Source organism: Amphibalanus amphitrite, unplaced genomic scaffold (genome assembly GCF_019059575.1).
Source record: "Amphibalanus amphitrite isolate SeventyFive unplaced genomic scaffold, NRLGWU_Aamphi_draft 001560F_arrow, whole genome shotgun sequence".
Classification (NCBI taxonomy): domain Eukaryota; kingdom Metazoa; phylum Arthropoda; class Thecostraca; order Balanomorpha; family Balanidae; genus Amphibalanus; species Amphibalanus amphitrite.
The window spans coordinates 58,859-81,655 of record NW_024883053.1 but is presented as its reverse complement, the minus strand read 5'-3'; the positions used below and the strand labels follow the sequence as shown (position 1 = coordinate 81,655).

Genomic DNA, 22,797 nt, shown 5'->3' with positions numbered 1-22,797 from the left:
TCATAGGTCAGTGACCTGACCTGACCCAAAAATGCGGTTGGTGTCATAAGATCCGGCCTGGATCAAAGGTCAGGTATGCTAAGTTTCAGCTCTCTATCGCCAGTGTGTTCGGAGCTATCGTGAAAAAACACTATGGGGGGGGCACCCCCCCCCCCCGGCCGGCGAGGGTTAAATTACGTTCTGAACATGTTTTTGGCATCCATCTCAAGGAGACCGTCATTGATTCGATAGCTATTTTAGATGAACTGGGGCATGGTGTGTCTAGAATCGTGACTGCTATGCTATGACTGCTATGAGGTGAAGATATGAAAATATTCGTAAAAAAATTTCGTGCAGTAATTCTTGGGGCTGCTGTATTCTTGGGGCCTGTGGCCAAGACCTGCCGAGTTTACATAATTCGTTCAGTTCACTATGCATACAGCGCTGACGTCCGTCGCGTTGGTCGGTCGGTGCTCGTCGCTGCCGGCGGCGGCACCGGCGGCCTTCCTGATGTGCCCAGGAGCGCTCCGTCTCGGCATCCGTGTCGACGGGTCGGCGCGGCAGTCGCTCGCCGGTCGCCGCCGCCCTCAGCACGCGCTCGTCCCGCCGCACAGTGCGCCAACATGAAGCAGGTGAGAGTTCAAAACACGTCTGCTTCGGCCAGCGCCTGCTCTGTCGGCTATCAGTGCTTGAAAATAGAGGTGTTGCTGAAAATAAATCTTCAACGGTGACCTGTTTTACAACGGCCTTAGCAATTGTGAATTATTGATGGGTCATTAGGGCTTAGGTAGGTAGGTTAGGTACTTGTCTAAAAGGAAATATATCACTTTTAACTATTTAACTATTAAACGATAATTATCTATTTAACTTAACATACTCAACTATAACACTATTTAGCCTCTACCAAGGATGGAAAATAAGTATTCCTATTTAAAAACATTTAAATTCCTTTTGTAAAATAATATTTTTTTTTCTGATCATTGTAAGCATAAAAACCAGTATAAAGCCTTTTGGGGCGACTAACAGAGCGAGCGAGAGGGTGAGCCATGCACGTGCGAAATTTCGAGGGGGTACCTCCACCTGACTTATGCACGGCACCCTACTAACCGGTCTCTAGCGATGTGCCAAATTTGAGCACAATCGGCCCAGCCGTTCTCGAGATCTGGGAGCGACACCCTGCACGTGCGCACGTGCAAAATGGGTTCCAACTGACTTGTGCATGGCACCCTACTAACCGGTCCCTAACTGTGTACCAAATTTGAGCGCAATCGGTCCAGCCGTTCTCGAGATCTGGAAACGACCCCTGCACGTGCGCACGTGCAGCAGCACCGCAACTCTGGCGCATGAATATGCAGTGCCTAGTGGGTGCCTACCTACATGCCAACTTTCAGCGCAATCGGCCAAGTAGTTACCGAGATATTGCAACAATTACAAAACTGACACCTCTTCGTTTTGCACGTGGCACGTGCATAAGGGGTCACCCACATGCATCGGGACGACGGGAATAGTCCAATACTTGGTAGAAGGAATGAAGCTACCCTACAAAAATTACCGCATGTAAATCGGTCAAGTGGTTGCTGAGATATAAGCCTCGCAAAAGCGTCCGCACGGCCGGCCGGCCGGCCGGCCGGCCGCTCATACTCAGAAATTTCCGTTAATCTAAGGAAAGACTACGCTCGCTTCGCTCGCTCCGTAATCATGAAACTGTAGCAAAAAAAAAAAACTTTTTGAAGAAATTGACATATTTCCTTAATGGTATTAAAAAAACTTCCAATTGCGTCGTATTTGAAATTTTGATTTTACCATAATGAAACAATTCAACCAAAAACGTTTTGTGTCTTAATACAAAATAAATACTTAAATAACTTTTAACCCGCGCCCGGCTGGGGGTCCTGGATTTCCACGCACTGCTGGGGTGGGGGGGGGGGGGGGTGTTTGAACACCCCCTTCTAACTCGGCTCCTGGGCCACGTAGCGATACGCGGAAGGCGGCGTTCGAAAGAGCGTCAAAAATAATGAGGAAATCACCTCAGTCAATTTTCTGGTCAGGTCAAAGGTCAGGTCACCAGAGGTCATTGAAGGCAAAATTTTGCCGATTTCCAGGTCGAATGTCGACAATTTCTAAGAAGCCAACGCATAACTCGGGAACCAATAGAGCTACAGCGCCGCGGAAAAGCGCATTCGATAGCCCTATTAACTCCCTTTCTGGGTAATTCTCTCAGATTTGACCTAACGTTAACGGTTTTGCCTGCAGGGGACAAAAACTGCAAAAATAGCCGATTTTTTTCGGAAACAGTTTTTCTGCAATAACTTTTGACCCAAGCCTTGTACGAGCTTACTTTTACGGCATCGTGTTCCTCTCGTCAAGACGCATCGAATGAACTACCAGTAAAACGCCTTTTGGGCGAAGAACGAGCCAGCGAGATAGTGAGCCCTGCACGTGCGGAAGGGCGAGAGGGTGCTTCCAACGGGCTTGTGCAAAGCACCCTTCTAACCGGTCGCTAGCGGTGTGCCAAATTTGAACGCAATCGGCCCAGCCGTTCCTGAGATCTGGAAGCGGCATTCTGCACGTGCGCACGTGCAAACGGGGTCCAAAATGACTTTTGCACGGCACCCTACTAACTGGTCCCCAACCGTAACCAAATTTGAGCGCAATCGGCCCAGCCGTTCTCGAGATCTGGAAACGCCCCCTGCACGTGCGCACGTGCAGTAGCACCCTAACCGCAACACATGGGAAAGCATTGCCTGGTGGGTGCCTACCTGTATGCCAGGTTTCAGCGAAATCGCCCCAGTAATTACCGAGTTACTGAAATGGGAACAAATTTGGCACCTCTTATTGTTGTATTTTGCACGTGCACTGGGGGTGACCCACATACATCGAGAGTATCCTATTTTGTGTAGAAGGGATGCTGCAACCCTACAAAATATACCGCAAGTCAATCGCCCCAGCGGCTGCTGAGATATGAGCCTCTCAAAATCACTACTTTTGCAAAACAGCTTGAACACCCTTGACTTTTCACGTGGCACGTGCCACGACGGTCACTGAGATGTATCAAAAGTAGTCAATTACGGGGCAGAAGGGATGGGGCTACCCAACAAAAAAGACCGCAGGCCAATCGGTCCAGCGGTTGCTGAGATATAAGCCTCTCAAAAGCGTTACAGGCCGGGCCGGGCCGGGCCGGGCCGCTCATACTGAGATTTTTCCGTTATATTGAAAAGACTCACTTCGCTCGCTGCGCTCGCTCGCTCGTAATAACTTGACCTTGAAAGGTCAACTTGAAAATTTGACCTCAGGTCAAGGTCATGACCTGACCGGAAAGGGTCATGTTGCATATCAGTCGATCCGTATCGTCGAGCTGAACACATCTAAGGCGTTTTCATCGCTCTAGCATGCCTCTATCAAAAGTTATTTGCGAAAAACTGTTAGATACCATTCGTGACCTAAGATGACCTCAGGGCATAAACAGGGGTCACGGACACCATTTTTATGTTCAGTGTGTCTAAACTACTTGTAATTCAGTGTTTGGGAGTGTTTATAATGTATTTCGTCCAAAAGAGGCGCATTTCAGTTTTCTCCCATTGACTTATAATGGGGAGGTCGCAAAATTGACCTGACCTTAGGTCATCGATATCAAAATTCTGAGATATACATTTTGTACATGATATTGCTCTTAGCAATCGCTGAAAGTTTCAAAGCGATCGGTCACTCGGTGTAGCTATGACAGACATTGAAACTTTTTATGAGGTGAGGTCACTTCAAGTGACCTGGTGACCTGACCTTGCATGACCATGGTCTGAAATTTTCATAACATGTGTAGAATTGATGTATGATAAGGTGTACCAAAAACGGCGGATTCGCGAAAAACCACAAGGGGAGGGGGGGGGGGTGTTCAAACACCCCCCCCCCCCAGCAGGGCGCGGGTTAAGTTGAATAAATGATCATTCAAGTTACAGCATCTGGTCAAGTGGAGCTAGTTCATTGACTCGCTACGAACCTAATGACATAGATATTTTGCTTGTAATGACAAAGCACAGAAAAACAGCGCCGCATTTTCTATTGATGAAGGTGTTGAAAAAAGCACGCGCAGGGAAGAGAGAGAGGGGGGGGGGGCGAATTCCAGCCACCCTTCCTGTTTTTCGCAAACATCTCACGCCGTATTAATTCTATTAACGTCAAAATTCAAATTGTGAAAATCCGTTTTCACGACGGGCTACCTGGCGAATGTACCCAATTCTCACCAAATCCACCACGTATAAGCTTTTTGATAACAAATATCTTTAAGTAATGAATTTATTTCACGGTTTTAACCCGCGCACCGACGGGGGTCAGCGCCAACTTCGTACTGACGGGGAGATGACCGCCCCCCTGAGATCTCGAGAACAAAGCAAGATAGCGACAAGCGGTAAACGGCGTCGGATACGCACGGACAAGGTCTACAATTTTTACTAAGGTCATTTTCAGGTCAGGTCAAAGATGACGTCACAGGGGTCAAAAAAGTCAAAATGGCGGCGCTAGATATGGAGAGAGTTTTTCTCGAATAACTTTCGAATTAAACAAGATAGGAACAAACTAAGGTCATCATCGTGATCCTCTCGTCAATCCGCATTGAATGATATATATGTTGACCTCGAAAGGTTAAGGTCAAAGGTTGACCTCAGGTCACGTGACCTCGAGGTCATCATGCATATCATTCGATGCGTCTTGACGAGCTGATCACAATGAGACCATCCGCGCGGCTGTATCTTCTTCCTGTACGGAGTTATTGGCAAAAAAACCGCTGGTGACCTTTGATGACGTCACATGACCTTACAGCTGTTCAACAGCAAAACAGACCTCAAAGTAGTGAAGGTTGATCGTATATGAAGTCATGTATGGTATATGGTGCCATTCTGACCCGTTTTAGTGGTAAAGACAGGGAGTTGATTTTTCCCCCATTGACTTATAATGGGGAGGTCGAGAAATTGACCTGACCTTAGGTCACCGATATCAAAATTCCGAGATATACAAATTGTAGCTACTAATGACCTCATAACATTCTGCGACTTTCAAAGGGCTCCGACATCTACTGTAGCTCTGGCACGGTGACAAAGTTGCAAAAAAGTGACTTGAGGTTGGGTCATTCAAAGTGACCTGGTGACCTGACCTTAAAAGTTAGGAGGTTCAAACTTGCACATCATGTGTAAAATTGATAAGTGAATAGTCCTACCAAATCTAGCGGCGCTACGCGCCGCGGTTTTCCCGCTATTCGCGAAAAACCTCAGGGGGCGGATATCCGCCCCCCCCCCGTCGGTGCTCGTGTTAATCGATGACAATGTGTGATGACTTACGAGCGAGCGAGCGCAGCGAGCGAAGCGAAGTCTTTTCAGTATAACGGAAAAATCTCAGTATGAGCGGCCCGGCCCGGCCCGGCCCGGCCCGGCCTGTAACGCTTTTGAGAGGCTTTTATCTTAGCAACCGCTGGACCGATTGGCCTGCGGTCTTTTTTGCTGGGTAGCCCCATCCCTTCTACCCCGTAATTGACTACTTTTGATATATCTCAGTGACCGCCGTGGCACGTGCCACGTGAAAAGTCAAGGGTGTTCAAGCAGTTTTGCAAAAGTAATGATTTTGAGAGGCCCATATCTCAGCAGCGGCTTGAGCGATTGTCTTGCGGTGATTTTTATAGGGTAGCTGCATCCCTTCTACCAAAGGTCGGATACTCATGATCTATGTGAGTGACCCCCACTGCACGTGCAAAATACAAAAAGAAGAGGTGCCAAATTTGTTCCCATTTCAGTAACTCGGTAATTACTGGGGCGATTTCGTTGAAACTTGGCATACAGGTAGGCACCCACCAGGCCATGCATTCCCACGAGTTGCGGTTAGGGTGCTACTGCACGTGCGCACGTGGGGGCGTTTCCAGATCTCGAGAACGGCTGGACCGATTGCTCTCAAATTTAGTACACGATTGGGGACCGGTTAGTAGGGTGCCGTGCAAAAGTCATTTTGGACCCCGTTTGCACGTGCGCACGTGCAGAATGCCGCTTTCAGATCTCAGGAACGGCTGGGCCGATTGCGTTCAAATTTGGCACACCGCTAGCGAACGGTTAGAAGGGTGCTTTGCACAAACCCGTACGAAGTACCCTCTCGCCCTTCCGCATGTGCAGGGCTCACTATCTCGCTCGCTCGTTCTTCGCCCAAAAGGCGTTTAACTGGTATGACAAGGCAACTGTCAAGTATAAAAGCAATTTCTAGTAACATCGATGTAAATTGGAGTATTCCGCCGGAGCGGCGGCACGGCGGCCGGCGCCGGCCGATGCTCGCCGTCTGACTGTGCCGGCGCCGGACGGTCCCGTCTTTGCAGTGCGCTGCTTACCGCTGCTAATAATCGATTCGCGTCAACATATCTGTGAAGACTAAGAAATACACAGCAATAGGTGGTCGAAGAAATACGAAAATCGGCCGGTAACTTTTGGAGTCACGAGGACGTAAACACAAAATTGTGAAACGCTTCCTGCGTCGGCTGATCCACGCTTCACCAAACAGATCTTAACACATCTTACTCTTTCTAATTGCCATTTTTATGGTTGGATTAGCTAGAGACTAAAGATCCTCAATATATGTTCAACAATGCATGTGCTGTTGCATAGTGAAAGAAACAAGAAAATTGGCCCGTTCCTTTTGGAGTTATGGGCGTGTAAGCACACAATAGTCCCTCATATGGCAAATTTGACCCCGTTTGACCTCATTCGACTTTGAAGATATTGACCTGGGACACACAATAGAGCTCCGTCCGCCCCTACCCACCCTCCAAATTTCGTTTTTTTTCAGTTTCCATGGGAACTGAGAATTTAAAACCCGCGCCCCACTGGGGGGGGGGGGGTGTCTATTCATAGCCCCCCTCCCGTTTTTCTGCAATAACTTCCAAACCGCTTGACGTATCAACGCCAAACTTTCAGTACCTTCGGCTGCATCAAGTTGACACCTTGTATCAAAATATGAACTTCGTAGTTACCATAGGTCGGCCGAAAATGACGTCACAGTGACGTCATGTTCGGCCGATTTCGACGCAAAACATTGAACCACGGCAATCGCTCCCAAGAGCTAAGATTTTAAGCTAGATCGAATTTCTTTGCATGATAGGACTCAAAATAGACTGCGCTATCAAACTGCTATCTCGAGTTTTCAAAATTTTGAAAATTTCGAAATTTTTATATAATAAAATTCAAAATTTATGTTTTTATATTTTTATTCAAAAAGTTTTTGACTTTTCGAAACACTGGAATATATGTGATAGAACGCATACTTATGACTAACGTTAGCAAGTTTTACCTAAATATCTTCAAAAATGGCCAAGTTATACGCATTATTGCAAAAAATTCACAATTATTTATTTTTCAAACCAATTTTTCAGTACGTATTGGACATCGTACCCCAATAAAAACAGCACCATCGTGTTTCTGAACTCAAACTGCATCCAATAGACACCCGTTTTGTTAAAAAAAAATTAACTTCAAAATTTGACCTTGTTTGACCTGAAAGTGACCTGACCTAGGCTAAATTCGACTCAAAATGACCTCGAATGACACAGACGACATCAAATTCGAAATCTATGGCCTAAATAGACCACAAAACATGTGTCACGTGACCGACGCATGATATAATATTTCCGTGACCTGTGATGACCTGACACTGACCTGAAAATCAAAGTATAAGTTTGGTACCCTCAGGGTATCTAGAGCATTTGCTCACGAGTGTTTAAACCAAAAATGAGCCTGATCTGACTTGTAAGACGGTGGCCAGAGGCCAAAATGTGAACAAGCCAAAAGGCTAATAATTTTTACTTTGACCTGATCTGTGACGCCATCGGTGATCTTGAGGTCAATGAACTTAAGGTTCGTTCGACAGTTTTTCTGGGGCTATCAGACGCCGTTTGAATTTTGACGATCGGCCCAGTAGTTACGGAGTTAGGAGGGGGGCTATAAAGAGTCCCCCCCCCAGTAGGGCGTGTTACACGCAGACCCCAGTGGGCCGCGGGTTAAGGGAGACGATATTCGCCCGCCCCTTCCACTCCATCCAGCAAAAATAATGCAACAGATTCATTACACGCAGAGCCCAGTGGGGCGCGGGTTAAGGGAGACGATATTCGCCCGCCCCTTCCGCTCCATCCAGCAAAAATAATGCAACAGATTCATTTTACCGGTAAATACACTACATTTAACACTACCCATGAAGCTGGACACAGTGTAAGACACGAACAGGTATGCTGGCCTTAAAGTTTCTGCAAAGTCTAAGGGCTGATATTTGCTCACGTCCTCTTGACCAAGGCCATATATACCCCTATATAGGGCCTTGAGCCCTATATAGGGCTCTTGACCGCCCTTTCGTGCTGTCCTGGGTCGCAGGGAGGTTTTGTCTGGCCAAGCTCCTGCTGCACAAATCTCAAGAGCAATTCGATTGGATTTAGACCAGGGCTGTTCCCTAGCCTTGTAGTTGTGTCTTTCGCCCAGATATTGGAAAGATGCTCCTAGCACCACCTATGAGATATGACAGACCAATGAGCAGGAGGATTGTCTTCCATGAAAATGCTGTCCGACCTGTGTGGCACCATGCGCCGCTGAAGAACGCAGCCCACGGTGGCCGTCCTGTTGATGGCAGGCAGACAGCCTTTTTTTAGGATATTATGTAATATGTTTATAGCAGTCAGCAATTCAGCATTGACCACCATTTTCAGCGGAATCACGTCAAGCTAGCCCAGGCTCTGATAGGAAGGAAATCCTGCGCTATGCCATCATTTGAAGCCAGAATTTCACGTTAGTCTTCCGGGACCTTTGCCATGTTTTCAAACCAAACGTTTAATTGCTAAAACAGGTAAAATGGAGACTCGTCGCTAAGCATTACTTGTTTCTACTCAATGCATTGCTTGCACTGTTCTTATCTTTCTTGCAAAATTTAATGCTCTGGAGTCTGGAATCACTGATTTCCTGCTAATTTTGGTTCTGCATCAGCCTTATGGGCCTTCAGTAGAAATTTGACCATCCAGTATCGAAGGAAAATCGTCCCAGACACCGGATGATCCTTTTGAGTTGGCCTTTTTGCCAGCTTTTTCGCAGAGTGCTTGGAATATTCGGGTGCTTTCTCCATGACGATTATGGCGACGGTTGAAATGCAAAGTGCCGGCCTAATTCTGGTATACATGCGACGCTCTCCTTCCTCTTAAACTTCTTTCACCAGCGCTTGATGAGGAGAACTGGGGCTCCAAAGGGTCAGGCAACGTCCCTCTGTGAGCTGGCAACCTATAGCATGCTAATAGCGCGACTACGCACCTCTAACCTGAATTTTTTTTTACCCTCACGTCTAGGCCGTGGCTCATGCGCTGATCACTGGGTAAACAATGACCCAGGCTGGTCATCCTCTGGGTCAAGATCAGCTGTTCAGCTAACCTTCGTATCAGGGAAGGGTGCAGGAACGCAAGCACGTTCCCAGCAACGCAATATATATTTGGGAGCATATAGGAAATATTCCAAGTTATATAGGATAAACGGAGGGTATCAAGACTTTTGACGCACCCTATATATCTGTGCTGTAAGCCCTCGCTGGCTTTTTTCTACATGCTCCACGGCCAATGCAAACCCTGTACCATTCCACCTATAGGTGAAATAAAGTTCCTAAAAATCGAGCGTGTGTTTCGTTACAAGGCGCTATTCCGGCCATGGCTTACTGAATGAAAGCCGGGGTTGGTGATAAAAACATCATATGCCCTTAGTCATTTATAATTAAACGAAAGGTGTAGGATAAAAATTCAATATTGCCTACCTCGGTAGAGTGTATGGAGTCATGATTAGTTACGTGCCTATGTTAGCTTTGGGTCATTTTTGCCGCCAAAATAGCAGTTTTCATAGTGTCCCATTTATTTACAAATATAATGTTGAGTGTATGTAAACGACCCAAGTTCGACCTAAGCGCGACGAAAAACTCGAGATTGCTCAGTGAGAGGCTATTTACAAGGCTGCTCCGTCCTATAAGTTTAGTTTATTTGCAAAAGAGTCCCTTGCACTGAGGGTGTCGCAAAGTCGCAACATTTTTGGACCGTGCTGAGGTTCACGTGCAGCTTCCATCATCTCAAGAATGACTGGACCGAATGCGTTCAAATTTGGTACACTGCAATGGATTGCCAGGAGCTGCTTAGCACATGTCACAGTTTGAACTTTGAAGTCTTTCACATTGTGCTTGCGCACGTGCAGTGCTCACTCTTGCGCTCGCTAGCTCGTCGCTGTTAGTTTGCGTCTTTCTCGTTTATTGACCGGTTGCTGCCCACCTTGGGGTCAAGTTTCATCGCCATCGCACAAGTTATTGTGCACTGTGCAGTTACTGTTAGTAGAACATTGTTTACACCTCGTGCTGTAACTCATATTTTCCTCATATCTCAGCTTGACTCGCTCGCGCGCAAGGCCAGCTCGCCTATACAAATCTGTTCACTGAACCATCACTTTATATCTCGCCATGGTAGGGAGGGGGGGTCGATGCGACCCCCCTAAGGTTTTTCAAATATAACGTATAAAAACGGAGGCGCACAACGCCGCCAAATTTGGCACAGCCTATGGGGCAGCCTGTTTACATAGGTACAATCTTAAAATTTCAGGTCCGCGTGACCTTGGGTCAGGTCAGGGCTGATTTTTGGTATAGCTGCTCCTCTATCCTTTCTTGATGTCCACTGAAAATTTTAAGTTTCTGTGATTTTTGGTTTCGGAGATATGACCTTGTTTTTCAGGTCATGTCATGACCCAAATGGCCAATTCTCAACATCTTGCGTTGGCTATGGGCCTTGTGAGCTTTTGACACCTTGATTTCGGCCTTTTTTGCCAGTCTCACCTCCCACCTATCATGGAACATGTTGTTCGACGATTTACAGATGTCAAGGTCAAGGTCAAGGTCAACCTAGGTCATCTAAGATAATTGCGTTTTGGCAAGCGGAATTTACTTTGTGTGAAGTTTTTTGACTGCATTTTGGGTAAAACCTTCTCAGATCATGATTTCATGTAATATGGACACATAAACAATCGGTGCACGCATCAGTATACACACAGACACACACAGACATACAAACACATATAATTGACCTTGACCTAACTTTACCTGAAATGACCTCAGCAGCAAAAACCTGGTCGGGTAGTGTGGCAAAAAGGTTCTAGCTGGCTTGGCACCAGAAAACGGCATCGTCATCGGTATATGATAAGCAGCGCACTTGATATCCAACGGTGACCCAAAACAGCAACATTTTTTAGTTTGACCTGACCTGGAAGGTCAATGACTGACCTGAGAAGGTAAAACTGGGTATCATTGGATTCGTCTCTTCCCAAAGAATCTTTTTGGTCTTACCGCTAAGCTCTATCTCCAACAGGAACTTTACGTGCTGGGTTCACTGGTGCTTTTGGTTTTGCTCTCTCTTATTTAGATTAACCCTCGCCCCGTTGGGGGGGGGGCCATTTTGGCCCCCCCCTGTGGTTTTTCCTGAATAGCAAGAAAACGGCGGCGCGCAGCGCCGCCAAATTTTCAGTACCTTCCCGGGCATCAATTTGACACCTTCACACCAAATTTCAAGTCTTAGGTCACCTTAGGTCAGGAGTTATTGAGGTCAAACTGAGGTCATGTTCGAGCAAAAATGAGCAAAAAACATGCAATCTTGAAACGCTCACCAAATCTACAGTTATCAAGCAATTTCAAAGTTCTTTATATGGTCTAGTAGACAAAAAGCAGCGCTACAAAACTGCTATCTCGGATTTTCAAAATTTTTGGTTTTTGACCAAAAAAAATCAAAAAATTGATTTTTTTTAGAAAAACTTTGAAAAAATACAAAATTTTTCCGAATTTCGAAAAAACCGGAATATATGTGATAGTCCCAGCGCTCTTCTATATACATACCAAATTTCAGATCGATATCTTGTTTTTTGGCCAAGTTATAGCGAAAAAACTGTTCAAAAATGATGACGTCAAATTTTTGAACTCAATTTTTAGCAATTCTAGACCACGTACGGCAAAACAAAGACCACCATTGAACTCCCCGTGACGAGCTGCATCGATTCGATACCCATTTTATGCAAAAATACTAACTTTGAAATTTGACCTAATTTGACCTGACCTTGACCTGACCTTGACCTGACCTTGACCAAAACGTGATCTAAGCTGGCCCCAAAGGCTGCCTGACCCATATAATCGCATTTGTCATGTAAAATGGACCATAAAACATGTATCACACGACACTTTCATATTGTGACCCCCCGTGACCTGACCTCTGTGACCTGACCTGGTATCAGTGACCTCAAATAGCAAAATATGTGTTTGAAGAACATTTCCCCATCGATGATTTTCAATGAAATGCATTTTATGTGGTATGACAGTTTGACGTTTGTGAAAAGCGATAATGTGAACACATATACCGGGTGGCCCAGAAAAAACGTTCCCAACTTTAAATCAATATTTCTCAGAAAGCGATAACGATACAACATTACAACTTCCAATAGTCAATGCGGCATACATTTTCAGTAAATGGTATGATTTTTATGTTATTCGGTCAATTACTTTTTGAATGGTTGGTGTTTCTAGCATGACATGTAAAAATTACTTTTTTGCCCAGATGTTTACTAAAAAATGTGAGTGAACGGGCCACTTCCATCTCGGCACCACGGCCTGCAGCCATGACTGCTACTGGCAACTAGTCTCATTGATGGTTCAGGCCTCAGGGTGACACATTCCCTCTAGCTTTTTTCCTTATTCGGTCGATTTACTGTTTGATCTTGAAGGGAGGGCGATCAGCAGTAACCCATGCACCGTGCCACTCCTGCTCGAAATAGGACTTGTTAAAACAAATGGCATCCATTAACACTAGTTTGGCTCAGTATTTGGATATTTGGCACATAAGTGGGACAAAAATATTTGAAATAACAACACACGTGCTGGTTTCATTCACCTGTTCTATTTTTCCATTCTTTTTTTCTAACATGGTACGTCTAAGCCAATCATTACTGCCGTTCAACATCGGCAAAAAAAGCAAAAACGTCTTACTTAATTCAACATAAGATTGCTGGCTTGAAAATGATGTTACAGTGTTATAATTTGGCATACCAATGCGCAAAGAAGTGACGCAACCTTGATGAAAATTTTGGCTCGTTATTTGCACTCGAATTTGAGATGTAGGCCTCCAAAGTTCGGAACTTTTTTTTGGGCCACCCGGTATATTGCACAAACCGGTTTCGATATCACTTCATCAGTGTGCAAATATATAAATAAAACACTCAAAATACAAAACGGAGACGAAATAGGTACAGCACGTACAGCAGAGCAAATTAATTTCAAATACATTCATGTGACCTCATGTGATTGAGATCCCAAGACGCTTCCGCACCAAAAGAACGGCTAAACTTTTTCCCAATCGTATGTCACCAGCTTTGGAATTTACACACAAACAAGATTCAATGAGGGACGATTCAATCGTTTTTCTATCGGACCTACTTAACCTATCTCGTATGATCTCAGTGCGATCCCAATCAGGTAGACTACCACACTTTTCGGCATGTTTCACCATTGCATTGTTAATATTGTGGTTCCTAAAATCTCTCTTGTGCTCCATTAACCTGTTCTTAAGCCCTCTCGACGTTTCACCGAAATAAGGTTGTGTACACCCCTTGCACGGTATTTTATACACTAAACTTGTTTCACTACGGTCACACTTTTTCTTTTTTGCTACAACCTGACCAATCTTCTCCCCAGCCTTTTCCACAATCTGAATATCGGAGCACTTCAACATCTTTGATAATGCTTCACAATTCTGTGACCTGGGTACAACAACTATGGCGTTCTTTGTCTTTCCGTTTGTTTCGTTTCCCGTCCTATTCTTGATCCTTTTTGCCTTATTATAGCATTCAATTATAAATGCCCTGGGGGTAAAAACGTCAGTGATATGATCACATTCTTCCTTCAGATTTTCGGGACTACATATTCTCATCGCTCTGAGGAAGAATCCAATCACTACCCCCGATTTCGTTCTCCTGCTATGAGCTGAAAAGAAATGAATATAGTCCTCTTTGTTTGTGATTTTCCTATACACTTTGTATCTGATGCCGCTGGGCGTCCTCTCAATATGGACATCTAAGAAAGGTAAAGTATTGTTAGTTTCTTTTTCTAATGTAAACTGGATCCTCCTTTCCACAGCGTTCAGCTCAGCTAACTTTTCACTAAGATCAAGATTGTCTGGCACAACTAACAGGATGTCATCAACATACCTATACCAAACAACATCACCTCCCATGACGTTAAAATAATGGTCGGTCTCCATCATCTCCATGTATAGACATGCCGCCACTGGGCTTAATGGGGACCCCATGGCCAGACCGTGTATCTGTTGAAATTCTTCCCCGTTGAAAGAGAAAACCTGAAAGTCTAAACACAGTTGCACAAGCTGAATAAAGTGACTCTTAGTGACGGGGAAGTTTTCATCTGGGATGTTTTGAATAGCCTTCTTAATAGCAATGATCGCCTTTTCTACAGGGACACTGGTGAATAGCGCCTTAACGTCAAAACTAGCAAATTTCTTGCCACTCAAGTCTAGCTCACTTAGACGACTTAGCAAATCACCGGAATTCTTTAAATGAGAATCACTAACCGTTCCAAGTAACTGAGTTAGCGGTCTAGCTAGGACCTTTGCCAGGCGATGCGGAGCGCTTCCGATACCCGATGTAATCGGTCGCATTGGGATTCCGGGCTTGTGTACTTTAGGCAGTCCTCTCATCCTCGGGGCCACTGGTGCTTCCTCGAGAAGATGTTGTAGCTGTTTTCCCTTTGCCGAGCTTCGGAGTATCTTGCGGGCCTTTTTGTTGAACTCGACACTTTGACATCTGATCGTTCCAGTCACTATTTAGTCACAAATAGTGACTGGAACGATCAGATGTCAAAGTGTCGAGTTCAACAAAAAGGCCCGCAAGATACTCCGAAGCTCGGCAAAGGGAAAACAGCTACAACATCTTCTCGAGGAAGCACCAGTGGCCCCGAGGATGAGAGGACTGCCTAAAGTACACAAGCCCGGAATCCCAATGCGACCGATTACATCGGGTATCGGAAGCGCTCCGCATCGCCTGGCAAAGGTCCTAGCTAGACCGCTAACTCAGTTACTTGGAACGGTTAGTGATTCTCATTTAAAGAATTCCGGTGATTTGCTAAGTCGTCTAAGTGAGCTAGACTTGAGTGGCAAGAAATTTGCTAGTTTTGACGTTAAGGCGCTATTCACCAGTGTCCCTGTAGAAAAGGCGATCATTGCTATTAAGAAGGCTATTCAAAACATCCCAGATGAAAACTTCCCCGTCACTAAGAGTCACTTTATTCAGGTTGTGCAACTGTGTTTAGACTTTCAGGTTTTCTCTTTCAACGGGGAAGAATTTCAACAGATACACGGTCTGGCCATGGGGTCCCCATTAAGCCCAGTGGCGGCATGTCTATACATGGAGATGATGGAGACCGACCATTATTTTAACGTCATGGGAGGTGATGTTGTTTGGTATAGGTATGTTGATGACATCCTGTTAGTTGTGCCAGACAATCTTGATCTTAGTGAAAAGTTAGCTGAGCTGAACGCTGTGGAAAGGAGGATCCAGTTTACATTAGAAAAAGAAACTAACAATACTTTACCTTTCTTAGATGTCCATATTGAGAGGACGCCCAGCGGCATCAGATACAAAGTGTATAGGAAAATCACAAACAAAGAGGACTATATTCATTTCTTTTCAGCTCATAGCAGGAGAACGAAATCGGGGGTAGTGATTGGATTCTTCCTCAGAGCGATGAGAATATGTAGTCCCGAAAATCTGAAGGAAGAATGTGATCATATCACTGACGTTTTTACCCCCAGGGCATTTATAATTGAATGCTATAATAAGGCAAAAAGGATCAAGAATAGGACGGGAAACGAAACAAACGGAAAGACAAAGAACGCCATAGTTGTTGTACCCAGGTCACAGAATTGTGAAGCATTATCAAAGATGTTGAAGTGCTCCGATATTCAGATTGTGGAAAAGGCTGGGGAGAAGATTGGTCAGGTTGTAGCAAAAAAGAAAAAGTGTGACCGTAGTGAAACAAGTTTAGTGTATAAAATACCGTGCAAGGGGTGTACACAACCTTATTTCGGTGAAACGTCGAGAGGGCTTAAGAACAGGTTAATGGAGCACAAGAGAGATTTTAGGAACCACAATATTAACAATGCAATGGTGAAACATGCCGAAAAGTGTGGTAGTCTACCTGATTGGGATCGCACTGAGATCATACGAGATAGGTTAAGTAGGTCCGATAGAAAAACGATTGAATCGTCCCTCATTGAATCTTGTTTGTGTGTAAATTCCAAAGCTGGTGACATACGATTGGGAAAAAGTTTAGCCGTTCTTTTGGTGCGGAAGCGTCTTGGGATCTCAATCACATGAGGTCACATGAATGTATTTGAAATTAATTTGCTCTGCTGTACGTGCTGTACCTATTTCGTCTCCGTTTTGTATTTTGAGTGTTTTATTTATATATTTGCACACTGATGAAGTGATATCGAAACCGGTTTGTGCAATATATATGTGTTCACATTATCGCTTTTCACAAATGCATTTTACTCGATTTTACAACGCATTTCTTGAAGTGCCTGTAAACGGTGAAAATTGGACCTTTGACCTGACCTGTGACGTCATCGGTTTGACCTTGGTCAATAAAATTGGGTCACAAGGTAGTTCCCCGTTGGGTCTATCCAACGCCGTTTACCGCTTGTCGCTATGTTGCGTGGTTCTCGAGATCTTAGGGGGGGGGGCCAAAATGGCCCCCCCCCCCCAACCGGGCGCGTTGCTCGGCAGAGCCCAACGGGGCGCGGGTTAAAGGTTATAAGCGAAAAAACGTTTGACCTGTTTTAACGAATTTTTTACACTTATACCCCCTAAAACCCCCCCAAAATATTGACCTAGAGCAACCAAATTTGCACAGGGGCTAGAACTCCGGGGGGCCACCTACCTACCAAATTTGGTGTTTCTAGGTGTCATAGGAGCCAATTGCGGGAGGGGTGGGGGGGAGGTCACAACCCCCGCCCTGCCACACTGCGTTATGAAAAATGCCCTGCCAGGGCAAGGGTTAACCCTCGCCCGTATAGGGGGGGGCGAACGGTTTTTCGTTTTTTTTTTTTCTCGAATAACTCGCGTAAAAAGCGGGCAATCGCGACGAAATTTTCAGTACCCTCGCGTTAATCAATTTTACACCTACCCTGAAAATTTCATGACCTTGACCCAAATGACCTTTAACCCGCGCCCCACTGGGGGAGGGGGGCTATTTATAGCCCCCCCCCCCCTCTACCGTTTTTCTGCAATAACTTCCAAACCGCTTAACGTATCGACGCCAAACTTTCAGTACCTTCGGCTACATCAATTTGACACCTTGTGTCAAAATTTGAACTTCGTAGCTACCATAGGTCGGCCGGAAATGGCGTCAGAGTGACGTCATGTTCGGCCGATTTCGACGCAAAACATTGAACCACGGCAATCGTTCCCAAGGGCTCAGTTTTTAAGCTAGATCCAATTTCTTTGCATGAGAGGACTTAGAATAGACTGCGCTATCAAACTGCCATCTCGGAGTTTCGAAATTTTGAAAATTTTGAGAAAAAATTATAATAAAATTCAAAATTTACATTTTAACATTTTTTAAAAATATTTTTGACTTTTCGAAAAAAAAACGGAATATATGTGATAGAACGCGTTATTATGACTATCTCTAGCCAGTTTTAGCTAAATATCTTCAAAAATGGCCAGGTTATACGCATTATTGCAAAAAAAATCACAATTATTAATTATTCAAATCAATTTTTCACCACGTATTTGACATGATACGCCAATATAGATAGCACCATCGTGTTTCTGAGCTCAAACTGCATCCAATAGACACCTTTTCTGTTGAAAAATTATAACTTCAAAATTTGACCTTTTTTGACCTGAAAGTGACCTGACCTAAGCTAAATTCGACTCAAAATGACCTCGAATGACACAGACGACATCAAATTCGAAATCTTTGGCCTAAATGGACCATAAAACATGTGTCACGTGACCGACGCATGATATAATATTTTCGTGACCTGTGATGACCTGACCTTGACCTGAAAATCAAAGTACAAGTTTGGTACTCTCAGGGTATCTAGAGCATCTGTTCACGAGTTTGTGAACCAAAAATGAGCCTGATCTAACTTGTAAGACGGCGGCTAGAGCCCAAAACGTGAACAAGTAAAAATGCTAATAATTTTTACTTTGACCTGACCTGTGACGTCATCGGTGACCTCGATGTCAATGAAATTAGGTTTCGCTTGACAGTTTTTCCGGGGCTATCAGACGCCGTTTGAATTTTGACAATCGGCCCAGTAGTTTCAGAGTTAGGAGGTGGGGGGGGGGGCTATAAATAGCCCCCCCCCAGTAGGGCGTGTTATACGCAGACCCCAGTGGGGCGCGGGTTAACCTGTGACCTACTTTTCGAGACCATGTTTGGCCGGAATCGCGATTCGACACATGTCGGCTCGCATTAGCTGCGCTTTTGCAGTCTTTTCGTGGTTTCAAACGCTCAAACATGTGATATGATGTTGCCTCCATGCATTAGGATGGGTGTCAAGGTCATCTAAAGGCCAAGTCAGGTCATTGGCCTTTGGTGACCTCGGTTCACTTTTTCGAGTTTTACATGTTTATAGGCTAGTTTTTCGAGCTGAATTCGAATTTAGCAACCATATGAACGTTTACGAAGTAGCTTTGGTGCCTTCGTAACATGTTACGAAGCTGTCAGAGGCGGTTGACACCTACTACGAATACCCGGCAGGACCCCTACTATTTGACCTGACCCGACCTGGTCTAAATGCATGAAGACATCATCTCTGATCAAAACTAGCATGATATTCGTGATCAGCACCCCGAAAACCCCATAGCAGCCACAATTTACGACTTTCTAACAGGGCCCAATTTTCCCCGATTTTTGGGTCATTGACCTGACCTGGAAGGTCAACCAATGACCTAGGGCCTTAGAATTAGGTATCATCGGCTTCCTCCCGTCACGGGCAACACGCTCGTTTTTTTTCCGCGAAGCTCTAGCTCGATCAGGGGCGAAATGGCAAGGGGGGTTGGTCAAACGGACCCCCCTTATACGGCAGCTGGAAAAACACCAATACGGGCAAGGGTTCAGAAAAAATTGAGTTTGGCGTTGATGGCTGGATTGTGCCAATCACGCTGTGCCCATTGTTTCAGATATTCGCACTGTGCTCGTGCATGGCCATGGTGGTCGCCCTGGTTTCCACATCAGAAACTTCTGAGGCAGGTGAGTTCCATCGGCTTGTAGCCTTTCGGGATGAGGCTCAATACAAACTTCTTTGATCTTCTATAGCATGCACACGTTCCGCTGGGGGTGGGGGTGGAGAGACTTTCCCTTTTCCCGTATTTCTGCAATAGTTTTTGATCGCTTGAAGTGAAACTTTCAGTATCTTAGTCTTCATCAATGGGACGTGGTTCAGAAGAAATCAACAAATTCTTCTCAGAAAGTTTTGCAATGGTCACGTTTAAGTGACATGTCACGCATTTTTCGTTATAAAAGTCACGAGCTTCAGCTGTGACGCTGGTGGATTTCCTTCGTGTGTGACATGATCGGCTTTGGTATGGCGTTGGTGTGACGTTGGTGTGACGTTGGTGTGACGTTGTAGTGTGACGTTGGGATGTGACGCAGAGTTTTGCTGACATCACCTGCAGAGTCCAAGGAGGAGCGACTGATTGGCGCCATCATTACATCCACGACCACACTCTCCCGACTGCGAACGACTACCGTGACGGCACCTCTGACCTGCCTGCTCGGTAAGTCGCACCATGTGACGGCGCCTGTGACCTGCCTGCTCGGTAAGCCACACCATTTGACGGGACCTGTGACCTGCCTGCTCGGTAAGTCGCACCATGTGACGGCACCTGTGACCTGCCTGCTCGGTAAGCCACACCATTTGACGGGACCTGTGACCTGCCTGCTCGGTAAGCCACACCATTTGACGGGACCTGTGACCTGCCTGCTCGGTAAGCCACACCATTTGACGGCACCTGTGACCTGCCTGCTCGGTAATTCGCACCCCGTGACGACGGCGATTTGAAGACTGCGAACAATATCTAACTATCGTGCCGGATTACATGATTATGATTTCACAACCGAATCGCTATGATTGTGCAGAGTCCACGCTCCTTTCCCCGCACCCGCCCATGCCCGGCTATTTCCAGTAATGTCTGGCCATGCCCAGCCATGTCCGGTAATGTTCAGCGCTGTGTGCCCGGTCCTGCGTCGTGCGTTGTCCAGCGCTCGCTGACGCCTCGGTGCGCTGTTCGTTACAGGCGTCCCGCCCGCTGCTACCGCGTGTACCGGCCGCAGGAGGAGGCGCCACGCCACCGGCGCCACCATGTACCCGCACGACATGCCAGCCAGGTGAGCCAGCCGCCAATAGTTCCCGGAGACGCCCAATCGGGGCCGGTCTGGTGAACTGCGCTTTTACTCTAGATGAGAGAGCTGTCAGCTCTCCGGCTGATGCAGTGACAGTGTCGCTCTAGCTACCGTTCGTCCCTGGAGCGCCGCCGACCGTTAGCCGTGTCGCCCGTGCGCTACTGACCGATTTTCTGTCCCCAACAGCAGCGCCAACCAGGCCGTCGACAAGCTGGACTCGTCGATGGTTTCCAGCTCTGACGAGCGCAAGGGGAAGATCCTGCTGTTCGCCACCCGGCTGGTCACCAGTCTGACCGACTTCACCACGACGTCCACCTCCACGGACAGCAGCACCACTGTGTCCGTCTCAGTGCTCTGCACCGTCGCCGGCATCCCCATTGCCGAGTCGTTCCGTATATGCGCCGCTTAGTGCCTGTCGGCCTGTCAGCGGCGCGCAGTCGCGCGGCAACGCACTGCAGCTGGGAGTGCCGTCCAGCCGCCGAGCTCAGTCGAAATACTGGGGCCTGCCCTGCTGGTCTGCTGATGTGGTACTGTGCTGGTCTACTGGTCTGGTCTGCAAGGTCTGCTCGAGTGGTCGGACCCTCAGTGTTTGAAGAAAAATAACATCCGCTTGTGATGTGGGGATTTGCAATAAAATCAGCCCAGCGCCCAGCTACAATCGAAACGCATGGCGAAACATCAGCCTTAACATCTAAGCTGTGAATGTCATGCTGTTGTTATTTGTTGACTTGTTAAATTATGTGCCTGTTACGTCAAATATAGTATTTGCAGCGCATCCCTTTTATTTTTTCATTTGGCAATATAATAATTGTTTGCTTATGGCGTAAAACAATGCAATTGGGCAGTGATACTTGTTTGATCTCGGTTCAAACAAGTTCAAACTGTGTAATGACGGTTAAATCATAACATAACGGCAAAACTTGACGTTACTTGCACTGCATCTCCGGCCAGCCTATCCTAGCCGCTGAAATAGCTTTTGGTCATCATGCTCATCATATTCGTCGAAAGAGACACGTTTTTATGTTGCGGATTATCAGCAAAAAAAAAAAACGTTTTTTTTTTTTAAATAAAGAATTTGACTTTTATTGACATATACTTAACCCGCGCCGGACTCGTAGGGGGGGGGGGGGGAGGGTCGGACAACCCTCCCATACGCCTATCGGTAAACATCTGAGATAAGGTGAAGCTCATTTTATGCGTCTTTCCTGCATATGCTGTAAAAATTACAGACCCAGGGCACTCAAAGTTATCATTGGCTTACGCCAAGTGACTTTATCTCTGAAGAAAAAATTCAGATGCGCACCATAGCTACTCCGACTGAAAGATTCCCTAAGGCCTTCAGCGATTGGTGACAGTAACATTATGTAGGCACATTACGCATGGTATGAAACTTTTATCTCGAAATTTCGATATCATCAAAATCACCTTTATTGTCCAAAATGTCAACTTAAAAATTTGACCATTTTTGACCTGACTGTGACCTGACCTTCATTTTAACCCTCGCATGTGTGCGGCGTTTGCCAGCTTCTAATGTGTAGGGGGGGGGGGTCGGTTGGACCCCCCCTTGCCGTTTGGCCCCTGATCGAGCTAGAGCTTCGCGGAAAAAACGAGCGTGTTGCCCGTCACGAGAGGAAGCCGATGATACCCAATTTTAAGGTCCTAGGTCATTGGTTGACCTTCCAGGTCACGTCAATGACCCAAAGTCGGGAAAATCGGGACCTGTTAGAAATTCGTAAAGTGTGGCTGCTAACGGGTTTTTCGGGGTGCTGATCACGAATATCGTGTTAGTTTTGATCACAGATGATGTCTTGAAGCATTTAGACCAGGTCGGGTCAGGTCAGGTCAGGTCAACCAGTAGGCGTCGTGACGGGTATTCGTAGTACGTGTCAACCGCCTCTGACAGCTTCGTAACATGTTACGAAGTCACCAAAACTACTTCGTAAATGCTCAAATGGTTGCTAAATTCGAATTCAGCTCCAAAACCTAGCCTAGAAACATGTAAAACTCGAAAAAGTTAACCGAGGTCACCCGAGGTCACCAAAGGTCAATGACCTGACCTGACCTTCAGGTGACCTTGACACACACGGGAGTAACATCAAATCACATGTTTGAACGTTTGAAACCACGAAAAGCTTGCAAACACGCGGCTAGTGCGAGCCGACATACGCGAAATCGCGATTCCGGCCAAACATGGTCTCGGAAAAGAGGTCACAGGTCAAAGGTCATTTGGGTCAGGGTCATGAAATTTTCAGGGTAGGTGTAAAATTGATTAATGCGAGGGTACTGAAAGTTTCGTCGCGATCGGCCTCTTTTTACGCGAGTTATTCGCGAAAA

The 22,797-nt window shown here is 46.0% G+C and overlaps 1 protein-coding gene across 2 annotated transcripts; it reads left to right on the top strand.

Moving 5' to 3' along the window:
- The first annotated feature begins 530 nt into the window (after positions 1-530).
- Positions 531-21,238, top strand: LOC122373841. Of its 2 annotated transcripts, none has more exons than XM_043352216.1 (5): positions 531-611; positions 19,242-19,311; positions 19,737-19,838; positions 20,358-20,448; positions 20,653-21,238. In XM_043352216.1, exons 1-5 carry the CDS (start codon positions 603-605, stop codon positions 20,870-20,872), a joined length of 492 nt encoding a protein of 163 aa, XP_043208151.1. In that variant the 5' UTR covers positions 531-602; the 3' UTR covers positions 20,873-21,238. The 2 variants fall into 2 exon arrangements, with proteins under 2 accessions (XP_043208151.1, XP_043208150.1); XM_043352215.1 differs by having other exon boundaries at positions 20,650-21,238.
- The last annotated feature ends 1,559 nt before the right edge of the window (positions 21,239-22,797 follow it).

What these genes read in the sequence shown, in the direction of transcription:
- LOC122373841 (XM_043352215.1), top strand. An exon ending in ACCTCTGACCTGCCTGCTCG is followed by an intron (nt 19,839 to 20,357) that starts GTAAGTCGCACC and finishes TGTTCGTTACAG; the next exon opens with GCGTCCCGCCCGCTGCTACC. An exon ending in CCGCACGACATGCCAGCCAG is followed by an intron (nt 20,449 to 20,649) that starts GTGAGCCAGCCG and finishes TGTCCCCAACAG; the next exon opens with CAGCGCCAACCAGGCCGTCG.